This window comes from Anser brachyrhynchus, assembly GCF_964034855.1.
Source record: "Anser brachyrhynchus genome assembly, chromosome: 16".
Taxonomy (NCBI): Eukaryota; Metazoa; Chordata; class Aves; order Anseriformes; family Anatidae; genus Anser; species Anser brachyrhynchus.
The window spans coordinates 10,817,342-10,843,940 of record NC_137734.1 but is presented as its reverse complement, the minus strand read 5'-3'; the positions used below and the strand labels follow the sequence as shown (position 1 = coordinate 10,843,940).

At 40.9% G+C, this 26,599-nt stretch overlaps 1 protein-coding gene and 1 long non-coding RNA gene across 5 annotated transcripts in view; one reads left to right on the top strand and one right to left on the bottom strand.

Moving 5' to 3' along the window:
* The window catches only part of LOC308178988, a 33,029-nt gene extending 25,649 nt beyond the window's left edge, over positions 1-7,380 (bottom strand). The window contains exon 1 of the long non-coding RNA XR_013940093.1: positions 7,125-7,380. This is a non-coding gene — a long non-coding RNA (uncharacterized lncRNA). The remainder of the gene's footprint in view (positions 1-7,124) is intronic.
* ASIP (agouti signaling protein) overlaps positions 1-22,003 on the top strand; it is a 73,261-nt gene extending 51,258 nt beyond the window's left edge. For all 4 annotated transcript variants that reach the window (XM_080558347.1, XM_080558346.1, XM_080558345.1 and 1 more), the window contains 3 exons: positions 14,723-14,877; positions 18,378-18,439; positions 20,743-22,003. In XM_080558347.1, coding sequence (XP_080414473.1) covers positions 14,724-14,877; positions 18,378-18,439; positions 20,743-20,919 — 393 coding nt within the window. In that variant the 5' untranslated portion in view covers position 14,723 and the 3' untranslated portion in view covers positions 20,920-22,003. The remainder of the gene's footprint in view (positions 1-14,722; positions 14,878-18,377; positions 18,440-20,742) is intronic.
* Positions 22,004-26,599: the final 4,596 nt, after the last annotated feature.

The following is a 26,599-nucleotide window of genomic DNA, read 5'->3' as shown; positions in this document are numbered from 1 at the left end:
TCTCACCTAAACTACCATGTTTTAGGAGACATACCAAGAAAAATAAAAGAAAAGAACAGCCAAAGGAGGTATTTTTCCTATTCAGAAATAATCCTTGCTGTGTTATGAGATCCAGAGGGAACAGTGAACAACTGCCTTCACAAACGGCTTGTTAATCACACAGAGACAAAAGGAGACACGACTTTATTTCATATTAGCCCCCCCCCCCCCCCCCCACCACCACCACCCCATTCAACATACAAAAACCAATTGACACTCTGTTGCTTATTCTAAAGCGAGTCTTGGTGCCCTAGGCTGCAGCTTTGTCAGTGGCTAAACATCTTCCTGATTAATTATTTCCATCTATCCCATTGCACTGAACTCAACCAAGTAGGTATAAAAAACAAAAACAGCTTGTGGCACACGTGAGGCACACATGGCTGTAAAATAGCCAGCATGAAGGATTAATATACCATTACAGGGTACAATTGTAGTGTATGGAAAGCACAATTATAGCCTTGAAATCAGAGAGGGACATTTGATACATTTCAAATACTTGTGTCCCATTTCCGGTAAACTCATCTGGTTTTTGCACATGCAATTATTAAACTTTAAAACACACACGAACATACAGACAACAAAAACCACCTTTCCTCCTCTACGTTGCTCCAGCTATAATTATCTCATTGCAGCAGAGTTTAAAACACCGCTGTTATCACATTCAGGCAACTGCTGCAGATCTGCTCACACACATACCCAGCATCTGCAATGATCCCTCCAGGGAGTGTGGCTGCCCGATACCGTCCCTTGCAGGAACGGGCCCTTAATAAGGTCTGACGAGCATGATTTCTACCAGCAGGTCTTTTCAGTTGTTCCCATTACATAACTGTTTCTACAATAGTGACAGAAAACAACCCCTAGCTGCCTTTTCTCTGCTACCATCAGCTGAAAATGCCTCTGCCTGAAGACTGCTGCAACAGGACTGTCCCCCTGGTTTTCAAGTGGGAAGAAAGAGGCGGAGCTGAGGGTCAACTTTCCAACAGATTTTTTCAGAGCAACAGTTAGACAGAGAAGGGTGTTCAAAAAAAGAAAAAAAAAGCACTGAGAAGAAGCAGAAATCCAAGTAGAAGAGAATAGCTGACAAAATTATAACCACAATGGACAGGCTAATACATAGAAAACACTTCTGCACTGCTTTGGGAGGAGGTGATGTTTAAAACAGGCTGCTCAGCAGTGAAAAGGGACTAAACACAACTCCAAAAGCTTTGCCTATATTCTCTGCAGATCAGCAGAACAAGGGAGAACAGCTGCTTTAAGTGTCATTTGAGCCTGATAAATAGAATAGCGGCTTGTTAATTTGGTAGGACCAAAATGTTTAGCCTCTTCTGCAGGGCATTTAACTTCCACTGTATTGCTTGGATGTAAAAAGTTGCATTTTACTGCTACATTGCACCAGAGATATTTGTCTTCCTTTACATTCTTACCAGTCGTGCAAATCTATCTTCATGGTGTGGGAAGCAGCGAAGTTCTGAAACTGTCTTTACTTTGGTATTTTACTTTTTTGCATTTATTTGCTCCCGTTCTGTGTTTGGCTTCAAACTCTTCTTTTTCAGCATCGTCCACGGTTTAGAGTGCCTTGTTTCTGTTTGATCTATCTGTATCTTGAGTTTTGTTGCAAATTGTGCTTTAGTTTAGTTGACATATATCTAAGTTTTTTCTGAAAATATTTATTTTAAATGCTATATTATCTCTATGCACTACTGTATTATGATTTTAATGTTAAGTACATTTACGAGGCTGTATTTCTCCACTGCTTGAAGAAGTTCACTAGAGTTTTAATTTTTGTCCTCCAAGTGAAACAAATAAACTTACTGCATGACACTGAAATCTTTATTTTCCTGAAGCTTTTATAATTCCTGAATGATTTTAAGGCTTTAGATTTTATTTTGGGGACAGTAATGTTTTTTTCTTCAAACTTTGGATTGTAATTCTTTTTCTAATTTGCTCTGTAAGTTCTCCCTATAGCACGTAGTATTTATAATTAGTGTTCCACAATTAGTATTAATAGTATTCATATATAAAAATATCTTATATAAAAGATATTAAAATATATTTTGTTCATAATATTATGATATAATTTTATGAGAATTAAAGCAGCTGTTGCTTGCTTCTATGTAGACATGATTTATGATTGCCATTTTCAATACCAGCATTTTTCTTCACAATTTAATTCTGTTGGTTTTTATAGTGACTTCAGTTTATCTGTACGTTTCATGACATTTGTTATTTCCCTAAAGAGATGCATTCATTACTGCTGTCCTGATATTTTTTGTTTGTTTTGCTTCCCCCTCTTCCTTTCTCCTTGTATATTAAACTGCTCTTTTTTCTTTTGATTTTTAGCTATATGATGAAAGTAATAGCTTATCACATAGCTTCAAAAGTGAATTTGTTGCTTCTCTGATATTTTCGTAGTTTATGGACCATCTTAATATCAGAAAGACTTCTGACTGAGACAGGAGGATTTCTATAAAGACAGTATGACTGTAGAATCTGACCTTTTTTTTTTTTTTAAATAGTTGCATGCATTTTATTTGGATAGTTTGAAGTCTCCTCATAACATCTTGGGCAGTTGTTTTCACTGTTTCTCTCAAAAGCTCTTTGGAGGCTACATGTTTTATTGGTTGTTCTGTTGTTCGGGTTTTTGTTTGTTTTACAAAAAACATGCATCTTTGTTGGGTTTCCAAATATTAAGGCTGCCCTTCCCTATGCATCTCCCACTCTATGGGAATTGTTCTTCTATACTGAAATGGGCTCAGAAAGCTTTAGTGAGTGTCCCAGCTCAAACATAAAAATAGAAAAGCAATCACGGCTAGGGAAGATAACCAGAAAAAAAAAAAGATACAGTTCTCATATATGCAAGAAAAACTATTCACTTTGAAAACTGGAAAAAAATGCCAACTTCAGTATAGGTTTTTCTCGTTAGTATTTCCTTTGATCCGTTATGCAGACCTACATGCATTAGTTCTCTGTACTTTTCAGGGTAAAAATCTACTAAAATTTTTGTTGAGATAATTAACATCTTGTTAATTAAGCATATATATGTGCTTGTGTTGTATACATACTGCATAAGAAACTTATTGCATTGTTGGTTGTTTTTTTTTTTAAGATGTTTTTCATTTGCTGTTTTTAAGAAATGTGTTAATGGAAAAAGCCACTGACTTCTTGAATAGCAGTTGCAATTTATTTTTCAAATCACACTTTCTTTCTGATATTTTTTTTGACTGTGGGTTAAAATTTTAAATATACTTAATTCATATTAAATAAAAGAGACCTAAGGAAGCAGAAGGCAGTATGGAGCAGTGCCCTGCTCCAACAGGGCTCACTACACCTTTTCACTCACTTCTCTCTGCATTTTTAATAACTCGTGACAAAAAACATCTCAGAAAAAAAAAGTCACTCATCTGTAAATAGTAAGGAAACCATTATATTAATAACAGCATTTAATTAAGCATTTCAAATCTATTTAACATGATCATTTTCACTATTTTCCAAAATATTAAGCAAGGTTTCATCCCATCAATAGAAGTATTCGGTTTAAGATATGTGAAGATACGTACTCATATAAACCTGTAGTGGTTTTTTTTTTTTTTGCCTGTAAAGCACACTTTTTAGTGGATTTTGCCACGTGTCCACCACTGATGTATTCCCTGCACCACTGTAAAGCAACCCTGCCACACGGAGCTGAGCTCAGAGCAGGCTGCAGGAGCCAGCGGCTGATGGCAGCAGGTAGGTTCTTTCAGCACAGAGCCCTTACAAAGGCTGCTGCCACCAATGAGACACATTTATAGGTGGCAGTAATATACTTGCCTTAAAAACAAATGTTTTAAAGGTGACAAATCCTACCGAGAGGAAGCACGCACAGTAACCCACACTGAATCATCAGTTGTGACATTTGATAAAATCAAATAAAGCTCTGAGCTGACCAGATCCAGCTCATGCCTGTAATCAGTTTTAAAAAGTTAGAAAGAATCCATACAGTCGCCTTTCAGATCCCAAACCATGCTGGATCAGCAGAGACTTACTGTCTATCTTCTTTTCATAAAAAGTGGCATAGAAGCAGCTCCAGGCAGATCATCTGCAAACAATACACTTTGCATTTGAGGGAATACAGTGTACAAACAAAGTACAAAATTAACATATACACACATATATATTATTTAGGGATTTGCCCTAAACTTTTTAATCTTTTGAATGTTGAATTTCAAAGCTTGTTTAGCTTGTTTTCCCAATGTATGTTCTCTAGGATTCAGAGGCATGCTGCTTCAGTATGCCTGACTCAAAGCCTGATGCTCAAGATAAAAACAATCAATTTTCCTGGAGTTAGAGGGGTTTCAGAGATCTCAGGGTTTGAAAAAAAAAAAAAAGAAAAAAATTGAAACACCACACTTTGAAATAAATAACAGGGGATATATGTTGAACAAGTAGGAAAACCAAACATGGCAGTGCAATAACAGCAAACACCGCATTTTGTCTCCAAGATTACCAGCGAGAAGAAGTGTACCCCTTGCATGCCCAAGCTGAAATGAACATTCCTACTCCTGGCACAGGTTCAGACACTTGTAAAATGATAAATAAAAGTGAAGGTCTCACTAGTAGTTATTGCATAACAGAGACAATGATGCAAATACCAGCAGCTTGGCTCAGAATTTTCATTTCCTAGTTCAAAGAAAAAAAAAAATCTATTGTTTTAAGTCTTTGTAATAGAAAACTCATTTCAGCCTTTGGGCAGTTGTTCTAAAACATAATTATTAACGAACCAGAATAGTCAAGAGCTTGGAAATACTCAAGGCCTGAATTCTATTTCTAGTGACTTCATCTCACTATATCTTTGCCATTTTGCTCGAAAAGTCTTCTGCCACTCCCTCCCCCCATCCATATCAAGTATGTTCAGTGATTGAGACATTCTACGGTTTCTCTTTGATATCAAACAGATTGAGCTTCAAGAGCTCTTTTCAGACACACTTTTCCATTCCTTTGATCATTTTTGTTTTATCCAAACTCTTTCCACTCAACAAGTGTTCTTCTCGGAGTGTCTTCCAGTAATAGCCATACCAAATGTCAAATAAATATTCTCTGCTATTGAAGTCAGTCCTCTTTTCTCATTCAAGTGCTAAGTGCTTTTGAGCGCTTTTGACCGCAGTGTTACACTGGGAGCTGATTTCCACCACAACTCCCAAAACCTTTTGATTCACTGCTTTCCAGAAGAGAATCTCCCCATCCTTAAAGCATGATGCTTATTTTTTCTTAGAGTTTTTCTTAGATTGATGACTGTATTTTTTTCCATTTTTAAAATATTGTTTTCCTATGGGTAGTTTATCAATTAATACATATTTCAGCCATTTGTCCTCATCCTTATTTACCGCTTATGGGGCACACATGGATTTCCCTTCTTCTACAAAAAAAGCTGTGCCTTGAAGCACTTTGTAGAGGCAGTTCAGATCCCTTGTTGATCTTGTGTAGATACCAGAGATTGTTCCAACGTCTTTCTTCCATATGGTACACTATGTCTGACTCACTGATGCTAGGTTTCTCCACACACAGACAAAGTTAGTCATAATGTTATTTTTTTTAATTTTTTTTTGTTAATGTTAGTTATAATGTTATTTTCTCACTTCTAAAAGGGTACATAACTGTAACAAATGATTTACCTTAAGTAGCAGCAAACTCCAATGGCTCCAACTGCCATTATTTATCCAGAGCATAGCTGTGATAATATAAACTTGCTTAGATGTGGGAGCAATGTCTAGAAACCTCAGTCTTCTACGCATGTACCACACAATAGAAACTACTACTAGCAGTAGATCTGTTATTACTCATTTTGCTTTCCATCCACTGCAAATGGACATCATATTACACTCTGAACACTTCTTCCATTACCTTCCCAATAGAACCTCTCTATCCTCTGATTTTCAAGCAAATCTCTTAAAATTAATCAACAGAAAAAGCCAGAGTGTTATTTTATTTCATTTTTACTATTAGATATAATTTGATCATTGCTCTGATTTACCACTTTGCTGTCATCACCAAGAAGATTATAATTGCCCAAATGATTTCTGAAAGTTATCTAATGTCAGCCTCTACCAGTCACAAGTTAAGTATCTCATAACTCAGATCCTTAAAAATAAATCACCACTTTGACTTTTATGTCACAACTAAGACATCTATCTGTTCCAGAATATACAAAGAGAGTAAACCCAGCACACAAATCTAAGACAACACAGGTTTTATATAGAATAGAAATAGGAAAATTCCCATACTCAAACCCATAGAGCCTCTGACATAGTCACACGTAAGGAAGGAATAGAGGGACTTGTCAAAAAGATAATGTCTGTTAATCAAAGCAGTACGTGAACTTTTAGAAAATTACAAGTGAATGAGAATTTAATGTAGTAGTCTCTCTAGAAAGTGAGCATAGAGCAACCATAGTTTTACAGCTTCTGCTTTCCTACGTTCTTCAAAGACATGTACTTTCCCCATTTCCCATCTTCTGAAGACATACAATTCCACAGAGCTGAAAAAAAAATATATTTCTCCCAAATAAGCCAGGCAAAACAGAAATTGAGCTCAGAACACTTTAAGGAACATTTCATACAATGACCAGAATCCCGGTACTGAGGCAGGAGCATGCTTTCAAACAAAGAGTCCTGCCCCTGAACTTCAAAATAACTTGAGAACCAGAATGTTGCTTTAAAATAAATAAATTTTAAAAATAAAATTAAAATTAAATAAAAAAAATAAAGATTTTATAATAAATTGATATTAGTAAAAATAAAGGAGAAGATTAGAATTGCTTACAAACAGGAATCAAAATGATAACCTATGCGGGCAGATTAGATTCTAAATAGGGCTCATAGATAACACGGGAGAAAAGCCCCCCTGATCTGTATCTATTACACGAGAGAATATGACTTAAGCTAAAAAGAAAAAAAATAAAATAAAAAACAACACAGAACAAACAAAAATAAAAAAAACCACCTTTACTATTGAGGTAAAAGAAAAACCACTCAAACACACTTTACATTCCACCAGTTGTTCAGAAGACGAGTATTGAAGCTTTTTTAAAACAACCAGTCTAAATCACTTACCACAAAGCCTTTAACAGGTCACCTTACAAGCTGGGACTATCTCATAACTGAGAGGAGAATTCAGCATCAAAGAGGAGCACTCCTTCCCCCTGAAATCCTTAGGGCAGGAATCTGGAGTTCCTTCTGTAGTCAGTGCTTTGATCGATCGATCGATCGATCAATCTGCTCACCCATTCACCCATCTTGCCATACCCCCGTGGTTTCACCCTATACTGGTGGAATCGTTTCCTCTTTGAAGGAAGACTGGGTAACCAATTTAAAGCAGGTGCTATCTGTTAACTGGGGAAGCTGGGTGGGAAACATTTTCAGTAAGTCATGGAACAGCTAAATAATTTCTTATAGTTAAACAATTACATGGATAATAAGGCCATCACATGTGTGTTGGTTTGACATAGATCTTAGAAAAACTGGAAAAGGACTTAGAGAGCTTGATTTACAAAAAACCTAGAGTAGAGTAAGGAGATCACTTGTCATCAGCAAAGTCACTAAAGGAACACTACCTCTGCTTCTAATGCAAAAATAGACAACTGAATAGTGGATATATCCACGTGGATAACAGAAGTACTGAGAGAAAAGTAATTTATACTTCTTTTATAATTTTGTAATTCTTTGGGCTCAACCTGTTCAGCTGAACCAGAAGAATATTAGGAAATTACCTGCCCAGCTAGCCATCTCTCAGGAATTAAAAAAAAAAAACTACAGTGAAGAGAAAGGTTTAGAAGGATTCAGGTCCTGGAAAATGAAATTGAAGCAATCAGATTAACAAATTACCAGAATCTTTATCACTTGGTTTAATTAAGAATTAAGCAGTGTAATCCAGGCAGGGTCTATTAATTAAGAATTAAGCAGTGTAATCCAGGCAGGGTCTATGGCCTGCCACAGAATAAATCAGACCATATGATCTCAGTGGTCCTGTTTGGTTTTGTAAGCCTGTAGCTTCACTACAACTCTGCTCTCCCCTAAATATTTAGCAGCATATTGTTTATCCAGTCTTATTGTAGCAGCTTCTGTCTATTTTCTCAAGAGCTCTTCTAAATCATCAGTTCAATAGTCACTTCTAAATCTAATATAAACATACAGTAACAAGCCTAACAGCCATGTTACAGGCAGTATCCATAAAACAATTTACAAGAACCCCATCCTTCATACTGATCACTACAAATTTAAAATTATTGATTCCCTGTGCCTTCTCCACTTTACTGGAACAACAGCTCCCATCATTCAAAGTTGTTTCCTTCAATATTAGTTGTGTCTAATTGTTTCCATTATTAACAGACTATTCTCAGTTTTAAAATTCACTCCACCCTCACTTATAGTATCTAACGTCTGTATGAAATGTGAAATGAGGATCCATCCCTTTGCTTTACACACACCATCACACTGGCTAGTTTTGAAGAGGGTGGAATTTTGCCTGCTTCATTGATTTTATATGTGTTAGTTTTAAATATAAGTGATACAGCAGACCAGACTGACAGATATATCTAATTCATTCCTCAATATCTCTGACTCTGGAGAATGCATAATTACCTCCAGGCAAGCTATTCCAATATTTCCCTATCACAAATATTTGAAAGGTTTTCCTTATACCTCATTTAAATATTTTCTCCCATAATTTAAATCTCTGTTCGTTGCCCTTTCCATCCTGAACAATGAAAACAGTGGACAGAGATGGCTCTAGTAGGCTCTGAATGAGCAATAGCAGGGAGGAGAGCAAGCAGTGAACATTTTAGTGAGTTATAGCAAGCGTAATGGACAAGTTTCTCTCCTAATAGGACTCTAATCCCAACGCAATTGATCTCTGAACCCCAGTGAGTCATAGATTCTAGCTACTGTAAAGACTGATTCTCACACTTTATTACCATACTAAGACTTGAGCTACGATGAATTTATGGCACAGGGGGCTCTGCTGAAAATCCTCAAAATGGAAATTTACTTTCTTCCTTTTCAGCCCATCTAAGCTCAAGTGATTTTGTTCTAAACTGTGTGGCATCTGGTTTATATAACTACAAGGGTTTTGACAGACCAGTGTAGCTGCAGAAAATGAAAATAAACTCAGTGTAGTTTGAAGGAGTCTCTGTGTGCTGAGTTATCCCCCACTTATATAAACACATAGAGAGTTTAAAATGACTTCATTTATATATAACGGTAATAAATACAACATCTGTAAATCAGGGATTTTAAATATGTATAAGCCAAGTCATGGTAGACATCGTGTATTCCTGCATGACAAATCTGTGTAGATTAGCTGGGCGCCTCACTTACCGCTCTGAACTGTGCTCAGGAAGCCTCAGGCAGCCTGTAAGCAGGGTTGATGCAGTCTGTACAACTTCTGCAACTGCAGCTGTGTGTATAGAGATCAGACACAGAAAAAAGGAAGGGTCTGTTTTCTTCTGGTGATCAAATGATGACTACTTTTAACAGGAACAGACTGCAGAGGATGCCATCAATGTTATATATTGATGCTTTTCTAACGTACATGCGTGATATGAGATATTTGGACCGGGAGCACGGTGAATAGAGCGGGCAGGGCCCGGCAGTTCATGCAGGCCAGGCAAGCAGGGAGTGCACTGTCACTGCTGTTTTCCAACAGCGGTTGTAACCTGCTCACAAAGAGCCCAGCCATGGTATCCACCCAGCAGAAAGCCTTGGCCTCTGCATCCCTTGTGACCTCTCCAGCCACATCTAGCGATGTGGCTACCATACAAAGATCTCAGGGAAACACGTGGCCGTCTAGGCCTTGGGCTGCAGGGTGTGCCCGAGTCTTCTGTCGGTGTCCGACAGCAGCAGCGGTGGGTATGTCTGTGGGAGGTGTGCCCAGGTTGAAGAATTGCTCAGCCTGGTGGCAGAGCTCCAGGAGGAGGTGAACAGACTGAGGAGCATCAGGGAGTCAGAGAGGGAAATTGACTGGTGGAAGCATACTCTGCCCACCCCAAGACAGACTCACGAGACAGCCACCACACAAGACACAAAGGTTCCCCTATCCCACCAGGCAGTAGGAGAGAATCTAGGTCATGGGGGCGAATGGAAGCAGATTTCTGTTTGGGGTGGTAGGCATGCCCTCTCCCTGCCTACCTCGCCTTCCTGGGTACCCTTACGCAAGAGGTATGAGGCTCTGGAAATTGGCAGTCAAGCAAACGATGATGTAGACGAAAGCCCATCCCAGTTGGAAGGGGTGCCTAAGGCAAGGAAACCTACCCCCCACATCACCTCTCCTACCAAGAAAGAAAGAAGGGTTGTCATCATAGAGGACTCCCTTCTGAAAGGGACAGAGGGTCCAATTTGCTGTCCGGACCCAGACCACAGGGAAGTCTGCTGCCTCCCTGGGGCTCGGGTAAGAGACATAGCTAGAAAAGTCACTCACCTGGTACAGCCCTCTGACTACTACCCACTACTGGTTTTTCAAGCTAGTAGTGACGAGGTAGCAAGGAGAAGTCCAAGGGCAATCAAAAGGGACTTCAGGGCTTTGGGGCAACTGGTTAACAGATCAGGGGCGCAGGTTGTGTTTGCCTCCATCCTTCCAGTAGCAGGGATCAACATCAAAAGGCAGACTCAGCTCATCAGTGCATGGCTCCAAGACTCCATGGCTCCATGGGTCTGGTGCAACCACCAGAACTTTGGGTTTGTTGATCATGGGAAGGTCTATGCGACACCAGGCCTGCTGGCACCAGATGGGATGCACCTCTCTCAGAGGGGGAAAGGGATTTTTTTCACATCATGCAATGGGTGAACAACTGGCTGACGGGTAGGGTTCAAAGGGTTATGGTAACTGGGGCTACATCAGGCTGGCAGCCAGTCACCAGTAAGGTCCCCCAAAGCTCCATTTTAGGGCCAGGTCTTTTCAATGTTTTCACAAATAATTTGGATGTAGGACTAGAAGGTGTTTTTGGGCAAGTTTGCTGACAATACTAAACTGTGAGGAGCTGTTGACTCTGTTGACGGTGGAAAGGCCTTGCAGAGAGATCTGGACAGATTGGAGAGCTGGGCAATCACCAACCGCATGAAGTTTAACAGGAGCAAGTGCTGTGTCCTGCACCTGGGACGGGGCAACCCTGGCTATATGTACAGACTGGGCAACGAGATGTTGGAGCGCAGCCCCGCAGAGAGGGATCTGGGTGTTGTGGTTGGCAGCAAGCTGAACATGAGCCAGCAGTGTGTCAGAAGCCAGGAGAACCAACCATACCCTGGGGTGCATCAAGCACGGCATTGCTAGTCGGTCAAGGGAAGTGATTGTCCCGCTCTACTCCGCGCTGGTGCGGCCTCACCTCGAGTACTGTGTGCAGTTCTGTGCACCACAGTACAAAAAGGACATGAAACTGTTGGAGAGCATCCAGAGAAGGGCTACAAAGATGGTGAAGGGCCTAGCGGGGAAGACGTATGAGGAGCGGCTGAGGTCACTTGGCCTGTTCAGCCTGGAAAAGAGGAGGCTGAGGGGAGACCTCATCACGGTCTACAGCTTCCTCACAAGGGGGAGTGGAGGGGCAGGCGCCAATCTATTCTCTTTAGTGACCAGAGATAGGACCCGAGGGAATGGTGTCAAGCTGCGACGGGGAGGTTCGGGCTGGATGTCAGGAAGAGGTTCTTCACTGAGAGGGTTGTCACGCACTGGAACAGGCTCCCGAGGGATGTAGTCACGGCACCAAGCCTGTCAGATTTTAAGAAGCATTTGGACTGTGCATTTAGTCATATGGTCTGAATTCTGATTTTTGGGTAGACCTGTGTGGAGTCAGGAGTTGGACTTGATGATCTTTGTGGGTTCCTTCCAACTCGGGTTATGCTCTGATTCTATGATTCTTTATTTAATCAAGGAACAGGTAATACAGACACAAGAAGAGTATTGCTCAAAGTTAGTACAGCCAAATTTGCTGCAGAGATAGAACATATCTAGCTACCCAACGAATTGCTTTCCTTTTCCAAAGTAAGAGGGAACTCTGAAACAATTTTCATTGTAGCACATTTTACTTTTTCGAAAATATAAGAAAACCATTTGATACAATCAAGGAAATGAGGGAAAGGTATATTTTAGTAAGATACTTTTAAAACTGTGAAGTTTTAACTGTGAGAATGTAGTAACAGTGTATTAGTGCTGTGGGTTAACCCTGGCTGACTGATAAGTGCCCAGCAAGCTGCTCTGTCACTCCCTCTCCTCGGCAGCACAGCAGGAGAAAACACAGAGAAAAAACTCATGGGTTGATAAGGACAGGGAGACCGCTCACCAATTACAATCACAGGAAAAACAGACTTGACTTAGGGAAGATTTAATTTATTGTCGATTAAAAATAGAATGCTATAGTGAGAAACAAACAACAACAACAACAAAAACAAACAATAATTTCCCCTACCCCCTTCTTCCCAGGCTTAGCTTCACTCCCAGTTCATAGAATCACAGAATGGTTTGGGTTGGAAGGGTCCTTAAAGAACAACTGCTCCAACATGGGTCACCCACAGGTGGCAGCTCCCCCCACATCCACCTGCTCCACCGGGGGCTCCTCCACGGGCTGCAGCGTGGAGATCTGCTCCGTGTGGGACCCGTGGGCTGCAGGGGGACAGCCTGCTCCACCAGGGGCCTCTCCGCAGGCCGCAGGGGAACTGCTGCTGTGAGCCTGGAGCACCTCCTGCCCTCCTGCTGCACTGACCTTGGGGGCTGCAGGGCTGGTTCTCTCACATTTTCCTCATGCTGCATCACACTGTCACTGTCGTGATGTGATCAATACATCCAGTTCTTTCCCTTCTATTATTTGAAATCCAAAAGTTGTTAAGTTTGGATTTTTTTTTTCACTCAAACTTAAGTGTTTGAACTTGGCCTGTGTACTGTGACATATTCAATTTCTACTCCATTCCTCAGGAATATCCAGTTGGGGATGATGAGAACTGGGTAGGGAAACAATGAAAGAGTACAAAAAGGAAAAAAAATAAATGCATGAAATGCTTTTGTCTAAGGAATCTCCATGTCAAAAGCAACAGGACATAGGGGATAGCTGAAAATGAAAAGAAACAAAAGGTAGAAACAGAAATCAGAAAATAGAAATAAAAGGAGTAGGGGAGCAAGAAAGGTAGAATGAGTTCAATAACTTCAGCAAGATGCTTAAGTTAAAATCACAATGAAATTTAACAAACAGCTTCAAATGCTTGTCTCTGTACACTTGCCTCTGTACACTTTTCTCTGTACAACATGCAGAATTTGTTTTAGTAAACTCATTGTGGTTATGGTACTGAAAAACTAGAGAACAGACAGTGCCTGGTGCTGGGCCTCTGTACCTGGGAATGAAAACAAACAAACAAAAAACTAGGGGAAAAGAGTCTGAAAGGAAGAACAAAAGTAATGAGAATGAACTGAAAGAAGCCCTCCTATGCTCTTTGCCAGACTTGACTCAATAGTATTTCATAGCCTTTCTTCAATTTAAAGAGGAAGCAGAAATTTAGATGTATCACATTGGCAACCTATGAAAATTTTAATCCTAGAAATTCACGTTATTTTTTTGGCTAAAAACAAGTTAAGAATTGCACTGTTTTCTGCAGGTGATTAAGGATTTACTTAAACCCCTTTTTATAAAAGGGGAAAACTGGGTTCTTGCTGCCAGCTGGCCACAGCAGGGAGTGGATTGGTGTCCTGCATCGCAGGGGCATCGGGAAGACACACTCATCTGGCAACACGTTGGGCAGATGAATGAAATCCCCAAGCTGCAGATATGTAACCACCGAGCTTCACCTGCAGTTCTGCCGCCAGAGTAACTTCTGGAAAGCCAAAGGGAAAATAAGTAGGCTGGAGAAGAAACAGAGCTGATACCAGCAAGTAGAGGCATTAGAGGAGAATTATAAAAATAGTCTCAGGGTATGTCTTGAAAATACCCTAAACAGAAAAAAAATAAATAAGTAAAAATAAAAAAGGGATTTTTGATTATGGTCAGTAGCAGATAGGCAATATACAGGATGTTTTCCACAGAAAAAAAAGCCTTTCACACCAATCTTGCACTTATGGCCAGAGGGAGGGGATAGATGTGTGCACAAGGAGACCCACTGTACTCCATTCTGTCTTTGCCACATGCAGATTATGTGGATAGCAAGTCCGTAAAAGTACTTTTGCTATGATGATTATTGATGGTGATGGTGCCCATCCACACAGCCAGCAGTGACACTGCCAAGGGAGGCCTTGGGCCCATTGAGAGGAACTCAGGTTCTCAGTGGAGCAGGGATATATAAAAAATCTGAGGTACTCAATGTCTTCCTCAGCTTTCAAAGGTCAGGTCTGCTTTTGGCCTCCCAGGTGCCTGAGCTGAGAGGCAGAGCCTGCAGGAACACAGCACTACATACTGCAGGCAAAGATGCAGTCAGAGGGCACTTAAATCAAGGGGATGTAGGAAAGTCCATGAGACCAGGCAGGGTGCATCCTGAAGGTACGAGTCAGTGCCTCTGCCTCTGTTCGCTATCATCTTTAAAAGGTTGTGGCAACAGAGGGAGGGTCTCCAAAACTTGTCAAAGGTATGTTGATAAAATTGCTCAACACAATAGCAAACCATTGCTGAGACTCATTTCTTGCTTCTTTTCTACATACAAGTTTTGACTGATCTTGTTTTTTTGACAATGGGATTTTTTCTCCCCAGGATGGAAAGAAAGAACCTCTTCCTAAGCCTATTGCTCTGCTACAGTTTGCTCAGAGCCACCAAGTCTCACATGGTAATCGAGGAGAAGATAGAGCGTAACCTGTCAAGGAACAACAAAATGAACCTATCAGATCTCCCACCCATCTCCATAGTAGGTTAGTAAAATCTGCCATTCAATGCCAAATTAGCAGCACTTCCAGACAGTACAGCTGTTGATTAATATGTACTATTTTGATAGCTTAGTACAACATTGCAATTTTGTACAATGCCTTAGTACTATACAGAAGTGCAATAGCAGTGCAGGGGCAGTATCCAAGAATGGCAATGTGGCAAACCACAGTTAAGTGTAAGAAGAAGAAAAAATGTAAGAAGAATAAAAAAATCTGCCTTTTGCATTGTCCTTGTCCTATATGCATATAAACAGAATGAACTTTTGACATCCAAAATACAAGAATAACTCCAAAGAGTTATAATATTCTAAATGATATAATACAATATGATCAGCTAAAACTGAGCATATCTTGGCATAATGCTCACCTTTTCTGTAGACTGCTATCTTGGTTGATTATTCCAAAAAGGAAAATACAGATGCAAAACTCCCTGTACTGAAACTCTTGTACTCCCTGTACAAAACTCTTGACCATGGCTGTGCTCACTTTCCTGTGCCAAGAGGCATCTACAGAGGTATCTCAAGGCCTTTCTACAGCCCAGTTGTTCAAACGTGAGAGGCCAGCCTGATCCTCCGCTGCCTCATATCTACACTTGGAACAATACAAAGTGAGTCAGAAAACTGAGACAAATCATTACAATTTTTCTCACTCGGTAGAATCGACATACCTTTCAAAACAGTTTACTTTGGAGCTGAAATGGCACATGCTCAAAACCTTTCCAGGTTTTATTTTAGACAATTGGAAGCCACGATACTTTTATCATTTACTAGCTAATAAATAAATAAATAAATTGAGTTATAACTTGCAAAGCTAAATATAACAGTCCATCACCTGCCTCACTCCAGCATATTGTGAGATGTAACTAGAAGCCTATCCTTTTCCCCTTATTTTTGCTGGGCTCTGTGCATTACACAGCAGCTAGATGAAGAAATGGAGCTGTGCTGAAATAAGTGTACACAAGAGCATGAGAGGAAAGTATTGCTAGAGGGAAAGAGCAATGATTTGGAGCCAGTCCTGCCTAGAACAAGGGGAGAAACAAATGCAAATGGGGAAAGCATCTGGGAAAAGCAGCCGGATATAGAAGTGGGCACAGAGATGGGTGCAACCAGCAGTGCAGTCCTACAGCAAGCTGCTGCTGCTTCCACTGCTCAGGGATGAGAATGATGCCGCATGTGGTGGTATTTATTATAACAACAGTGCCGTGGTAAAAGGCAGATGGTATGGTCTTTCCCATCACCACCACAGAAACAATTAATTCAGAATTGATAGTACGAGTGTTTAAATAACCAAAGCCTACTCTCCACTCCTAATACATCTAAGGAGTTGATTTCTTTATGATTTATCGGTTAGAATTTATCATGGTGATCCACATAATCTACTACATGCAAACAGAGACATTTCTCATCATCTTTGTTTTAATATTTACAATACCACTTCCTATCCGAATCACATTTTCTTACAAGTCCTGCTCCTTCTGATCGGCCACATAGAACAAGGATGAGGCACTCATATTTACAGCTTATTTTTTAAATGTTGCTATAGCAATACTCAAGTAATAAACCTCACTTGCAATCAAGTTTACACACCTGCCAATAAATCACAGTGGTCATGGTATCAAAGGATGTTATGAGTGGCTCTAATTCAATAAAACCTGAGACTGGAATTGAATCATGTCTTAAAACATAAGCAGAGGAATTCCTAGCATCAACTAGAACATGATGCAATCATCTAATTAATGCAGGGTTTTTATAACACTTCAAATTGCAGTTGTATCAGCAGAAGTTAGAGGTATGTATTATTGATATTTGCACAAGCCTGTATTACATTTCCCTGTATCTTCATAGATGAGATTTGTAAGGAGCTGGTTAATTAGGCAGTAGTTGAAAATATGGTAAGTAGAACATGAGGAATATGAAATTACTGGCAGGTGTTTTACCTAATGCAGAGGAACTAAGGAAGAGATGACTACAGTACAAATCCTTCAAAAAAAACATTTCCTTGTTTCCCTCTCAGCTGCCAACTGGGCATCATTTTCTTTGCCAAATTGCCTGGAACAACTAACACACATTTTTGTCACAGAAATGTATAAATCTCAGTTTAATGACATCATACAACATTTAAATGAACAAAATGAAAACAATTCTGTAATTAAAACATTCCAATACAATTGCAGTTGTAATGTAGAAAATTAGATGAATGTAGAATTAAATGACTTAGAAGCAACTCAGTTACCAAAAGGTAACTCAGTTTCAAAGGACAGTATAACAAAACCAACACAATGTGCCAGCTGGAACTGGATCTAAACCCCTAATACCACTTGGTGCGATGCCTGCTTAAGCCATGCTCTTACTGAGTGGCCTGAAATACTTTATGCCTGAAATACAGTTGTTCCTCCCACTGTCTCTTAGAGACAGATGTGTAACTCTGTAATAATGCAAGGATAGTAAATTAAACTGCTAAGCAGTGCATTCTTAACTGTGTAATTCTGCAAATTCTGGCAAATATTAAGTGTTCACATAAATCTCTATAGCAAATTCTGGAAAAGACAAGAAGCCACTGTTCAACAGTGGGCATATGTAAATCTTTTTATGCCAGTCATTCATTACATGGAGCTTGTGCTTATTACAAACCTCACACACAGATAACCAAGATTTTGAAAATACCGTGATAGGTTAGTGAGACAGGAAGTGTCTCACACTTCAGCAGAAAAGTCTTGCTGTGTTAGATCCCAAGAAAAGTCTTAGTCATGAAGTTAATATACACTAATAAATAATTTTAGAGCTGATATAATAATAATGCTAATATTCCTCAAAGGATAGTATGGGAAATTTCATAATACTGGTGTTTTCATCTAAAAATAAAACCAAAAATTTTACATCAGGCAGTCTGAAATTCTCTCTTTCCCCCCCACGCCCCCTCCCCCCCCCAAAAAAGTACCAAATCAAAAAATCAGCCACCAGAGTTGAGAACCCAGAACATATTTGTTAATTCCTGACAAATTTATGTAGGTAACACCTCCTCTTACAGAGCAAATTTTGGAATTCTGAAGGTTTTTCCCATTTTTGTTCATGTGACTGATGTGCATTAGCACCCTAATTTTTTTACAGAGAGCCCTTGAATTTTATTTATCTGAAACTATTGTTCACATTGGTCCAAATATCTAAAAAACACATAACACATCGGGCAAACGCGGAAAAAAAAAAAAAAAAACCTCCTAAAATACAAATGTATTTTATCAGTGTATATCAGTGCTCTTCTGTTTTACACGAGCAACAGTGACAGCACAAGTTCAGATGCTACTTTTAAGTGAGGACAGTTCCTAGAACTTCATTACTGCAAAACATTCAGCTGTGGAAGACTGCAGTGGTGTGGTAGCAATGCAGGTTATCCGCCTTCTGTTGCACAAAAATAGTATCAAACATCTCTATTAAATTATATTTGCTGTAAGACTGATTTAATAATATGTTTTGATATTCTCTTTGAAGATTTAACTAAAAGATCCCAGAGAGTCAGCAGGAAAGAGGCAGAGAACAAGAAATCTTCCAAGGTAGGTGGCTGTTCAGAAAATATCATCAAATTGGAATGGTTTGCTACTTCTATAATTTTCCTCAGCGCATTCATTTGAAAAGCTTTTACAGTCATTCCCTGATTTAAATAATTTGCATACAGTTTGAAGCTTAATACAGGAGAAACAGATGAAGAACATGAATGATGGAAAGAAAAGTATGGTCTTAGATTTGTTACAGGTTCCTGGGTTTTGTGTTTTGTTGTTTTTTAATTGGTTTTGGTTTGTTTTATTTTACAGTCTTCTTATAGAAAGGTAACTTAGCCTTGAGTTGCTTTAAGTATTTGAAACACTGTTTAGATATCTGCTAAAAAAGATACCATTCCCAGTCTTGCCATGTAGGTTAACTGTCCAGGCTCTGCAGCCCAGGGGCATAAACCCACTGTCTGCTCATTTTTAACTACGGGTGCTAAAAAATAGAAGTAGAGGCAGCCAAAGAATTTGCTATTTGCTTGGAAAATATTACCAAGTAATTTTATCAAATCTGTAGATACAGATTCATAGATTTCTTTAACCTGTAGCCATTAGGTCTTAAATGTGAAACATTACCTGGACCAGACTCCTATGTTTTCAAAGACTCTCTAGGAAGAGCAGAGAACAGCATTCTTACTTCATTTTTAGTTTGTCACGATAGACATCTACAGTCACGATAGCCATTTACAGCCAAACCAGTAATAGCTGCAACCAGAAACACTTAGAGCTCTTTCTTTTCCTTTCTAATTGGTGTCTTGTGTGGTCAACCTTCCCTGGAACACTTCCTAAATCCAAAGGATGGCTCAGATTGAAAGAGGCCTCAGGAGGTCACGCTTTTCCACTTTCTGCTCAGAGCAGGACATTCTGGTAATCAAACTGTGTTCAAGTACTTGGTCTTAAAAGTTCCTAAAGCATTTAGAGACCACATAATGTTTTACCTCACAACTGAAACTTCTGGCAAACTTACCAAGTTAGAAAATTGCCTATAGCATCTCTAGCTGGAAGGCTCCAGAGATCCTGCCCAGGTCCCAGGCACACGCTGACCAAGCCAAAGTTTTCTCCCTTTCCAAATCATATTGTACTAACATTCTTCAGACAGGCTAGATCTTTTTCAGCTCACTCAGCTGTGTCTGCATTTAAGGATTCCCATGCACAAATCTGATGCACAATTGATTACCGAGCTCCAAAAGCAGACTGGCAAACAAACCTTGCGAGGTAGAGTGTTGCCAAATAACCTCCCCTCTTTCTCTCAGCTGCACAGTCCATAAAACAAAGTGGATCCCATCCCCACAGATGACAGGGAGGTTCCACTCTTCCATTTGAAAATTTTGGGGATCCAAGAGTAACTTGTTACCTATAACAATGTCACCATCTTAGAAGATTCATGTGTCCCTTCCTTTGCTGATGCCACATTCTTCCCTTCGGCGTATAATCCAAAGCTCTATCCAGTCACATTTATAATTACTTATAATATGGGACTCCTGTGGTTTTACCCAGCTGGGCTGCCAAACTCCACCACAACTGCTCTCTCACTCCCCATTATCAGAAGAGGGGAAGAAGAAATTATGCTGGAAAGAAAAAAGGCTTACAGGTTGAGATAACTTAATTAAAGAGAAAAGGAAGAGGGGAAAAAAAAAAAAAAGGCTGCGTGGACAGAGAGAGAGTAAAAAAAAATATATATTCTCTACTTCCCACCAAGAAGCAATGTTTGGCCACATCCTGGGAAGCAGGGCCTCAATACACATAGAAGTTGTTTGGGAGGACAGTCGTCTTACCAATGAGAGGCTCCCCGCCCCCTTCCCCTTCCCCACCTTTTATTGCTGAGTGTGACACCATATGGTGTGGAATATCCCTTTGGATGGTTTAGGTCAGCTGCCCTGGTGATGTTCCTTCCTCACCTCTTGCCCACCCCCAGCCTGCTGGCTCTCGGGGTGTTAGAGGGAGTCCTGATGCGGTGCCAGCCCTGCTCAGCAGCAGACACAACACCGGGGTGATACCAGGGCTGTTCCAGCTACAAGTGCAGAGCACAGCACTGTATGGGCTGCTGCAGGGAAAGTTAACTCCATCCCAGCCAGACCCAATACAGGCTCATGCAGCTGTTGCTTGATAGGCTGCAGCAAGACAGTATTTCCCGTGATCCAGTCCCACCACATCAATTCTATATTGCTACCTAATATAAGTCCCACTGCTAGCAACCACCTACTAATCTCAAGCCACAAGTTCCCATAACTCATTTTATTTGCATCTACCCTTTATTCTGACCCATACTTATCTTACATTTGTATGAATTTTCTTTTTTTTTGTTGTTGTAGAAAAAAGCTGAACTGAAGAAACCTCCAAAACCAAGGCCCACACCTGCAGCTGACTGCGTGCCAAACTTCAAAACCTGCAAACCACACTTGAATTCATGTTGTAACTACTGTGCCTTGTGCAAATGCCGAATATTTCAGACCATCTGCCAATGTCTAACGTTAAACCCAAAGTGCTAAACCAAACCAGGAACACATTACGGCTTCTGTCTTTCATTAGCTTCTCAAGTATACATGTCAAACTGTCTAATGTGCATAGCAATTTAAGTAGAGAGCTTTGAAGCTGGTAGGTTGGATTTGCTCCTCTTCAATGGACAATGGTAGTTTTCTTCACGTGGATAATTCTGTCATAAACAAGATGGGTTTTTAGTGAGCAGACAACCAGGGAGATAGACCTTAAACAAGCATTTTTAGCAAAACTAACCTGCATTTAAGAAGAATTCTGGGTTCTTGGTTTTGTTTTGTTTTAGGGTTTTTTGATTGATCAGTGGGATTTTTTGTTTGTTTTTGAAGGGTTCTGTTAACCAAAGAATTCAGTACAGTCTAACCAGCACTGCAAAACCTGCACCAACAGCACACAAACAGTCACACTGAAATAGGACTAGTTAATCCAGTGAGGGACCAGAGCTTGGGTTTGCCCACAATGACAGCACAACACTAGCTTCCAACAGAGCCAAAACATAATGCTGAAAATGCAGGTTTCAGGGTGAAGTCCTTCCTCACACATTGAGCAAAAATCAGGACTCAAATCTACACAGGTTACTCTACATAAAAAGATGTGCACAAAATAATAAGGCATTTTTAATCATCCCCAGCTGAGCATCAGTATCAGTACATCCACCTCCAGAGTTTTTAGTCCTTCTACCAGTAATCAGTATGTCCAAGGTGTATAACCTACACATATTCAAACCCTGAATGTACCCATGACTCACGAATTAAAAATCAGAATTTTTCCCCACTCATAGCTATAGGAAAGAAGTCTTAGGCCAGTCTCCTGCTTCCATAGAAACGTTCTTATCACTTCACTTAGAGTACAAAAGCAGGGACAAATAACCAGGACTTTGAGGAAGAAAGGAAACGAAAAAAATGAATGTGTTGCCCACGTGTATATCTTGAAGAAAACCATTTAAAAGCAATCAATTTATCTTTTGAGTCCACACATTCATTCCCTGTTATGTTCAGCTCCCAGCAGCTACCCCAGGCATGAATTTACGTGGTAATCTCTACATGCGGCATGCAACCAGTGACCACAGGAGAAAAATTATTCAATATTACGTCAACCTTTGAAGGTTCAGAAACAGCCTTGAAGGTATGGATGAAGCTCAAGGCAGCAGCAGCAGCAAACAGGTGGCTAGAAACAAGACATCTTCCTCTTGTTCTTGAAGCTCTTTGCTTAATCTTGATTGAAGGGATACCTTCCACCAGACCAGGCTGCCCAAAGCCCCATGAGCCTGGCCTCGAACACTTCCAGGGATGGGGCATCCACAGCTTCTCTGGGCAACCTGTTTCAGTACCTCACCACTCCCAGAATGAAGAATTTCTTCTTTACTTCTAATCTAAACCTGCCTTCTTTTAGTTTAAAGCTATTACCCCCTTGTCCTGTCACTACACTCCCTGACAAAGAGTCCCTCACCAGCTTTCTTGTAGGCCCCCTTTAGATCCTGTAAGGCTGCTGTGAGGTCTCCCTGAAGCCTTCTCTTCTCCAGGCTGAACAACCCCACTTCCCTCAGCCTGTCTTTGTAGGAGAGCCCCTTGATCATCTTTGTGGCCCTCCTTTGGACCTGCTCCAACAGCTCCACATCCTTCTTGTGCTGGGGGTCCCAGACCTGGATGCAGGGCTCCAGGTGGGTCCTCAGGAGGGCAGAGCAGAGGGGGACAATCACCTCCCTCAACCTGCTGGCCACTCCTCTGTTGAGGAGGTCCCAACAGTCTGTCCCAACAGACCTCTGAGGGACACCACTTGTCACCAGCTTCCACCTGGACATAGAGCCACCGACCAGCACTCTCTGGCTGTGGCCATCCAGTCAATTCTTTATCCACTGGATGGTCCACCCTTCAAATCTGTATCTCTCCAATTCCACTGCCTGTGAATTTCCTTATACACCTCAGTTTGACCAGCAGGTCTTTGCTCAACCATGCCAGTTTCCTGCCTTCCCTGCTTGATTTCTTACACATGGGGATGGAGAGAGCTCTTACACTCTAAGAAGAGTCCTTAAAGAATTGGCAGATCTGATCTAAGGATCTAAGGACAGTGTCCCAGGAGGTTTCATCCACTAATTCTTTAAAAAGCTGGAAGTTCACTCTTCAGAAATTCAGGGTCCTGACTTTGCTCTTTGCCATGTCCACATTCCTCGAGATCATGAACTCAACCAGGGTGCAGTTGCTGCAGCCCAGGCTGCCTCTGATCTTAACCTCTTTAATGAGTTCATCTGCACGGGTGAGCACCAGGCCTAGTAATGCTTCTCCTCTGCTTGGTTTGTCTAACACCTAGACCAGGAAGTCATCCTTGATGCACTCCAGGAGTCTGCTGGATTGCTTACAGCCTGCTGTGTACCTTTTCCAGCAGACATCCAGATTGTTGAAACCCGCCATCAGGACGAATGTGCAAGCATGTTGCTTCATGTAGTTGAAGCAAGAAGGCCTCATCAACAGGTTCCCCTTGACCAGGTATCCTGTAGCAGACCCCAGCCACGAGGTGTCCTTCATTGATCCACTCCTTAATTTTCACCTACATGCTTTCAATCAGTTTCTCAGAGGCAGCCCTTTGCAATATATCCATTTCTTAACATAGAGGGCAACACCCCTACCCCTCCTTCTCTGCCTCTCCTGAAAAGCTTGTAGCCCTCTACTGCAATGTGTCCAGTTGTATGATTTGTCCCACCATTTCCATGACAGCAATTAGGTCAGTTTTCTAATTGTACTGTGGTTTCCAACTCTTTCTGCTCATTTCCCATGCTGCGTTCATCGGTGTAAAGGCACTTCAGCTAGGCTATCAGCCACATCACCTTTTTAGAGGAGCCCACCCTAATTCCTTTGGCACAATTCACAGGTATTTCCCTGCTGCTTCCTAAAATGTCAGTGTTCTCTGGTTCTTCTCTGTCACTCAGAAGTGCATCCCCTTCCCCTGCTGAATCCAGTTTAAAGCTCTGTTAATAAGGCCAGCCAGCTTGCTGCCCCACTTAGTCAGGTGCGTCCCAACTAGTGTCAGCATGCCCCATCTCTTGAAGGTGTATCTGAGATCCTGCTGCTTCTCACATCTGCCAGACTTCACCTCTCCTACTTTTAAAATTCTCTGTTGCTCTTTCTCCCCCACTCCTATACAATCCTTTTTCATCCTGGGAGCCTTACTTGATTTTAGTCTTTCCCCTTCCTCCCACTTAATGGCCAGTCACCTGAGGAGCCATGTACACCCCCAGGGCTAAACTCAAATCTTTTGTGTTCGCTGCTTGCCTGCAAGAGGACTGCAGCAATGTTCCTGCCAACACCTTTTTGCTTTCACAGGCAGATATTTTCTGATGATGAATTCCTAACCCCTAAACCTGAATTTTCTAATGCTTTGTGCAGGTCTAATTTGGAGGAAAATTCTCTACTAATTTAGTTCTAAGTATAGCTAGGGGGTACAAAATCTTCCAGGAAGGAAAAGAAAATATAGGTGACAAATACTCTCTAAAGTGGCTCAAGCCATACATACTTTTTCCTTCTAACATCAGTCCAAAGCCCAGAGCTTTAAACATAGGCCAGGTGTTGACAGAAACATCTGTTCACCTTCTTAGAGAGAGATACAGTTGACAGAGAGATTAATCTAAGAAAGAGCCTAAATGATGACAGGATGTTCTTGTGTTCCTCATCTTTTATAAAATATATCAGCTGTCATATATGGTGCAAGCTTGAATTCTTTTAAATGTACATAACTATTTCTTTTAATCAGATATTTTGGCTCAGGAATCCATAAGCTGTGGTTAAGAAGAGGATAAGAAGGAATACATTATGATGGGCTTAAGAAACAGAATTTGGCCCCACCTTTTACTAGGGAAGCTGTAAATCCTGACAAGCTGTTTCAAATTTTTCACAAGAAAGCATCCTAAGTTGATACTAAAATGATATCAGTAATCACACAACTTCAACCATGGGAAAAATATCCTTGTCTTATCAGAACATCCAGCTGGTCATAACAATTGTACTTTAGCAGGGAAGAGGGGAGCAGTGGAGAAAAATGGAAGGAAGGTGAGCCAGAAATCAAACAGCTTGTGCTGTCATCTTGACAGCAGCTTCCACTCATGCTTGGTTGTCAGCTAAGGAAACAGAAAGTGCTGAGGCCCACAGTGAGGAGCTAGAGACATTGAAGCTGAACAAGGCAGTGCGTATCTGCAATGAAAGAAATGATTTTTTCGTATGAGAATAAGGTCATTTGTTTTTAAACACATAGGCATATATTTTTAATATAGCATTTATACATAGTGCATTTTGACCAATTCCATTTAGTAATAAACCTTTCTTTCTTTTTTGTAACCAGAATTGATTAGAAAGAGATTGTGCTTTCTCTGCTATTCATCTATCACACCAAATAATATATATAATCAAGCATTCTGAAATTATTGTTAGTCTTAGTGACTTTACTTATCTAGCTAAAGATCACATTGCATGAGGTATTGATAGGGTACAGAAATCAGTAAAATGTGTACAACTGCTATATGCTTCCTGTATTTAGTTTGAACAGATACTTATACTAAGGAGTTGTTTGTAAGTGCAAGAGTGCCCTAAGGGAAATGTCATCAGCATACATATGATAAAACATATGCATGAGAAAGATGAATTGTTTAATTTTTAGCTGTCACATGCCAAAATAAGTCTGAAAACTTACCAGACTTCAAGGTTAGAGACATACCCAGTAATGCTGCAAGACGGAGACATCTCTCTCCTAAAGACTAATATAAATTTTTCCTCGATTAGAGCTTAGTAGCATTAAGTACAAATAAATCACTACTGGCTTTTCCAAATATTGCCTGTCTTGTGGAAATCTATTTTCCCATCCAAAGTCCCAACTTGATTGCTTATAGTCACACTCAAAGATGAGAAAATCCAACTTTACCCTGGTGGATAAAAAAATGGTAGAATTAACATCTTAATGACTACATCAGCTCCAAACTCCTCAGTAATTCACTTGGGAAACTATGAAAGTGCGTGGGAGACCACAGGAGGAAAACAAACAACTCCCCATGGCAGGCTTTAGGATCTTCTCACAGAAGCAGAAGTTGTGGAGCCCAGAACCACACAGTATTCAAGGTGAGGCCCCACCAACACCAAACACAGTGGGAGAATCACCTCATTTCACCAGCTGTCTATGCTGTGTTTAATGCACCCCAAAATGCGTTTTTTCCCCCTTGGCTGCCTGGGCTCGCTGCTGGCTCGTGCTGATCTGCTGTCCCCAGCACCCCCATGCCCCATCCAGCTGAGCTGTTCTCCGGCCACGCGTCTCCCAGGCTGTGCCCATGTCCGGCACTGCTCCGTCCCAGGGGCAGCACCGGGCCTTTCCCTTTGTTGACTGCCCAATGCTGTCATCTATCCAGACCCCTCTGCAGGGAGTCAGCAGCACCTCCCAGTTCAGTGCCATCAGCAGACTTGCTGAGGATGCGTCCCACTCCTGCCTGCAGATCACTGATAAAGATGTTGAACAGGCCTAGCCCTGTAAATGAGCCCTGGGGAACACCACTAGCCATCAGCCACCAGCCAGATGCAGCCCTGTTTACTAGGACCCTTTGATCTGTGAGGGCCTTACTAAAACCATAAAGCTTACATTCACTGCCTTCCCTTCATCCACCAAGAGGGTGACTTTATGACCACCGACAACACAAAGCTGGGA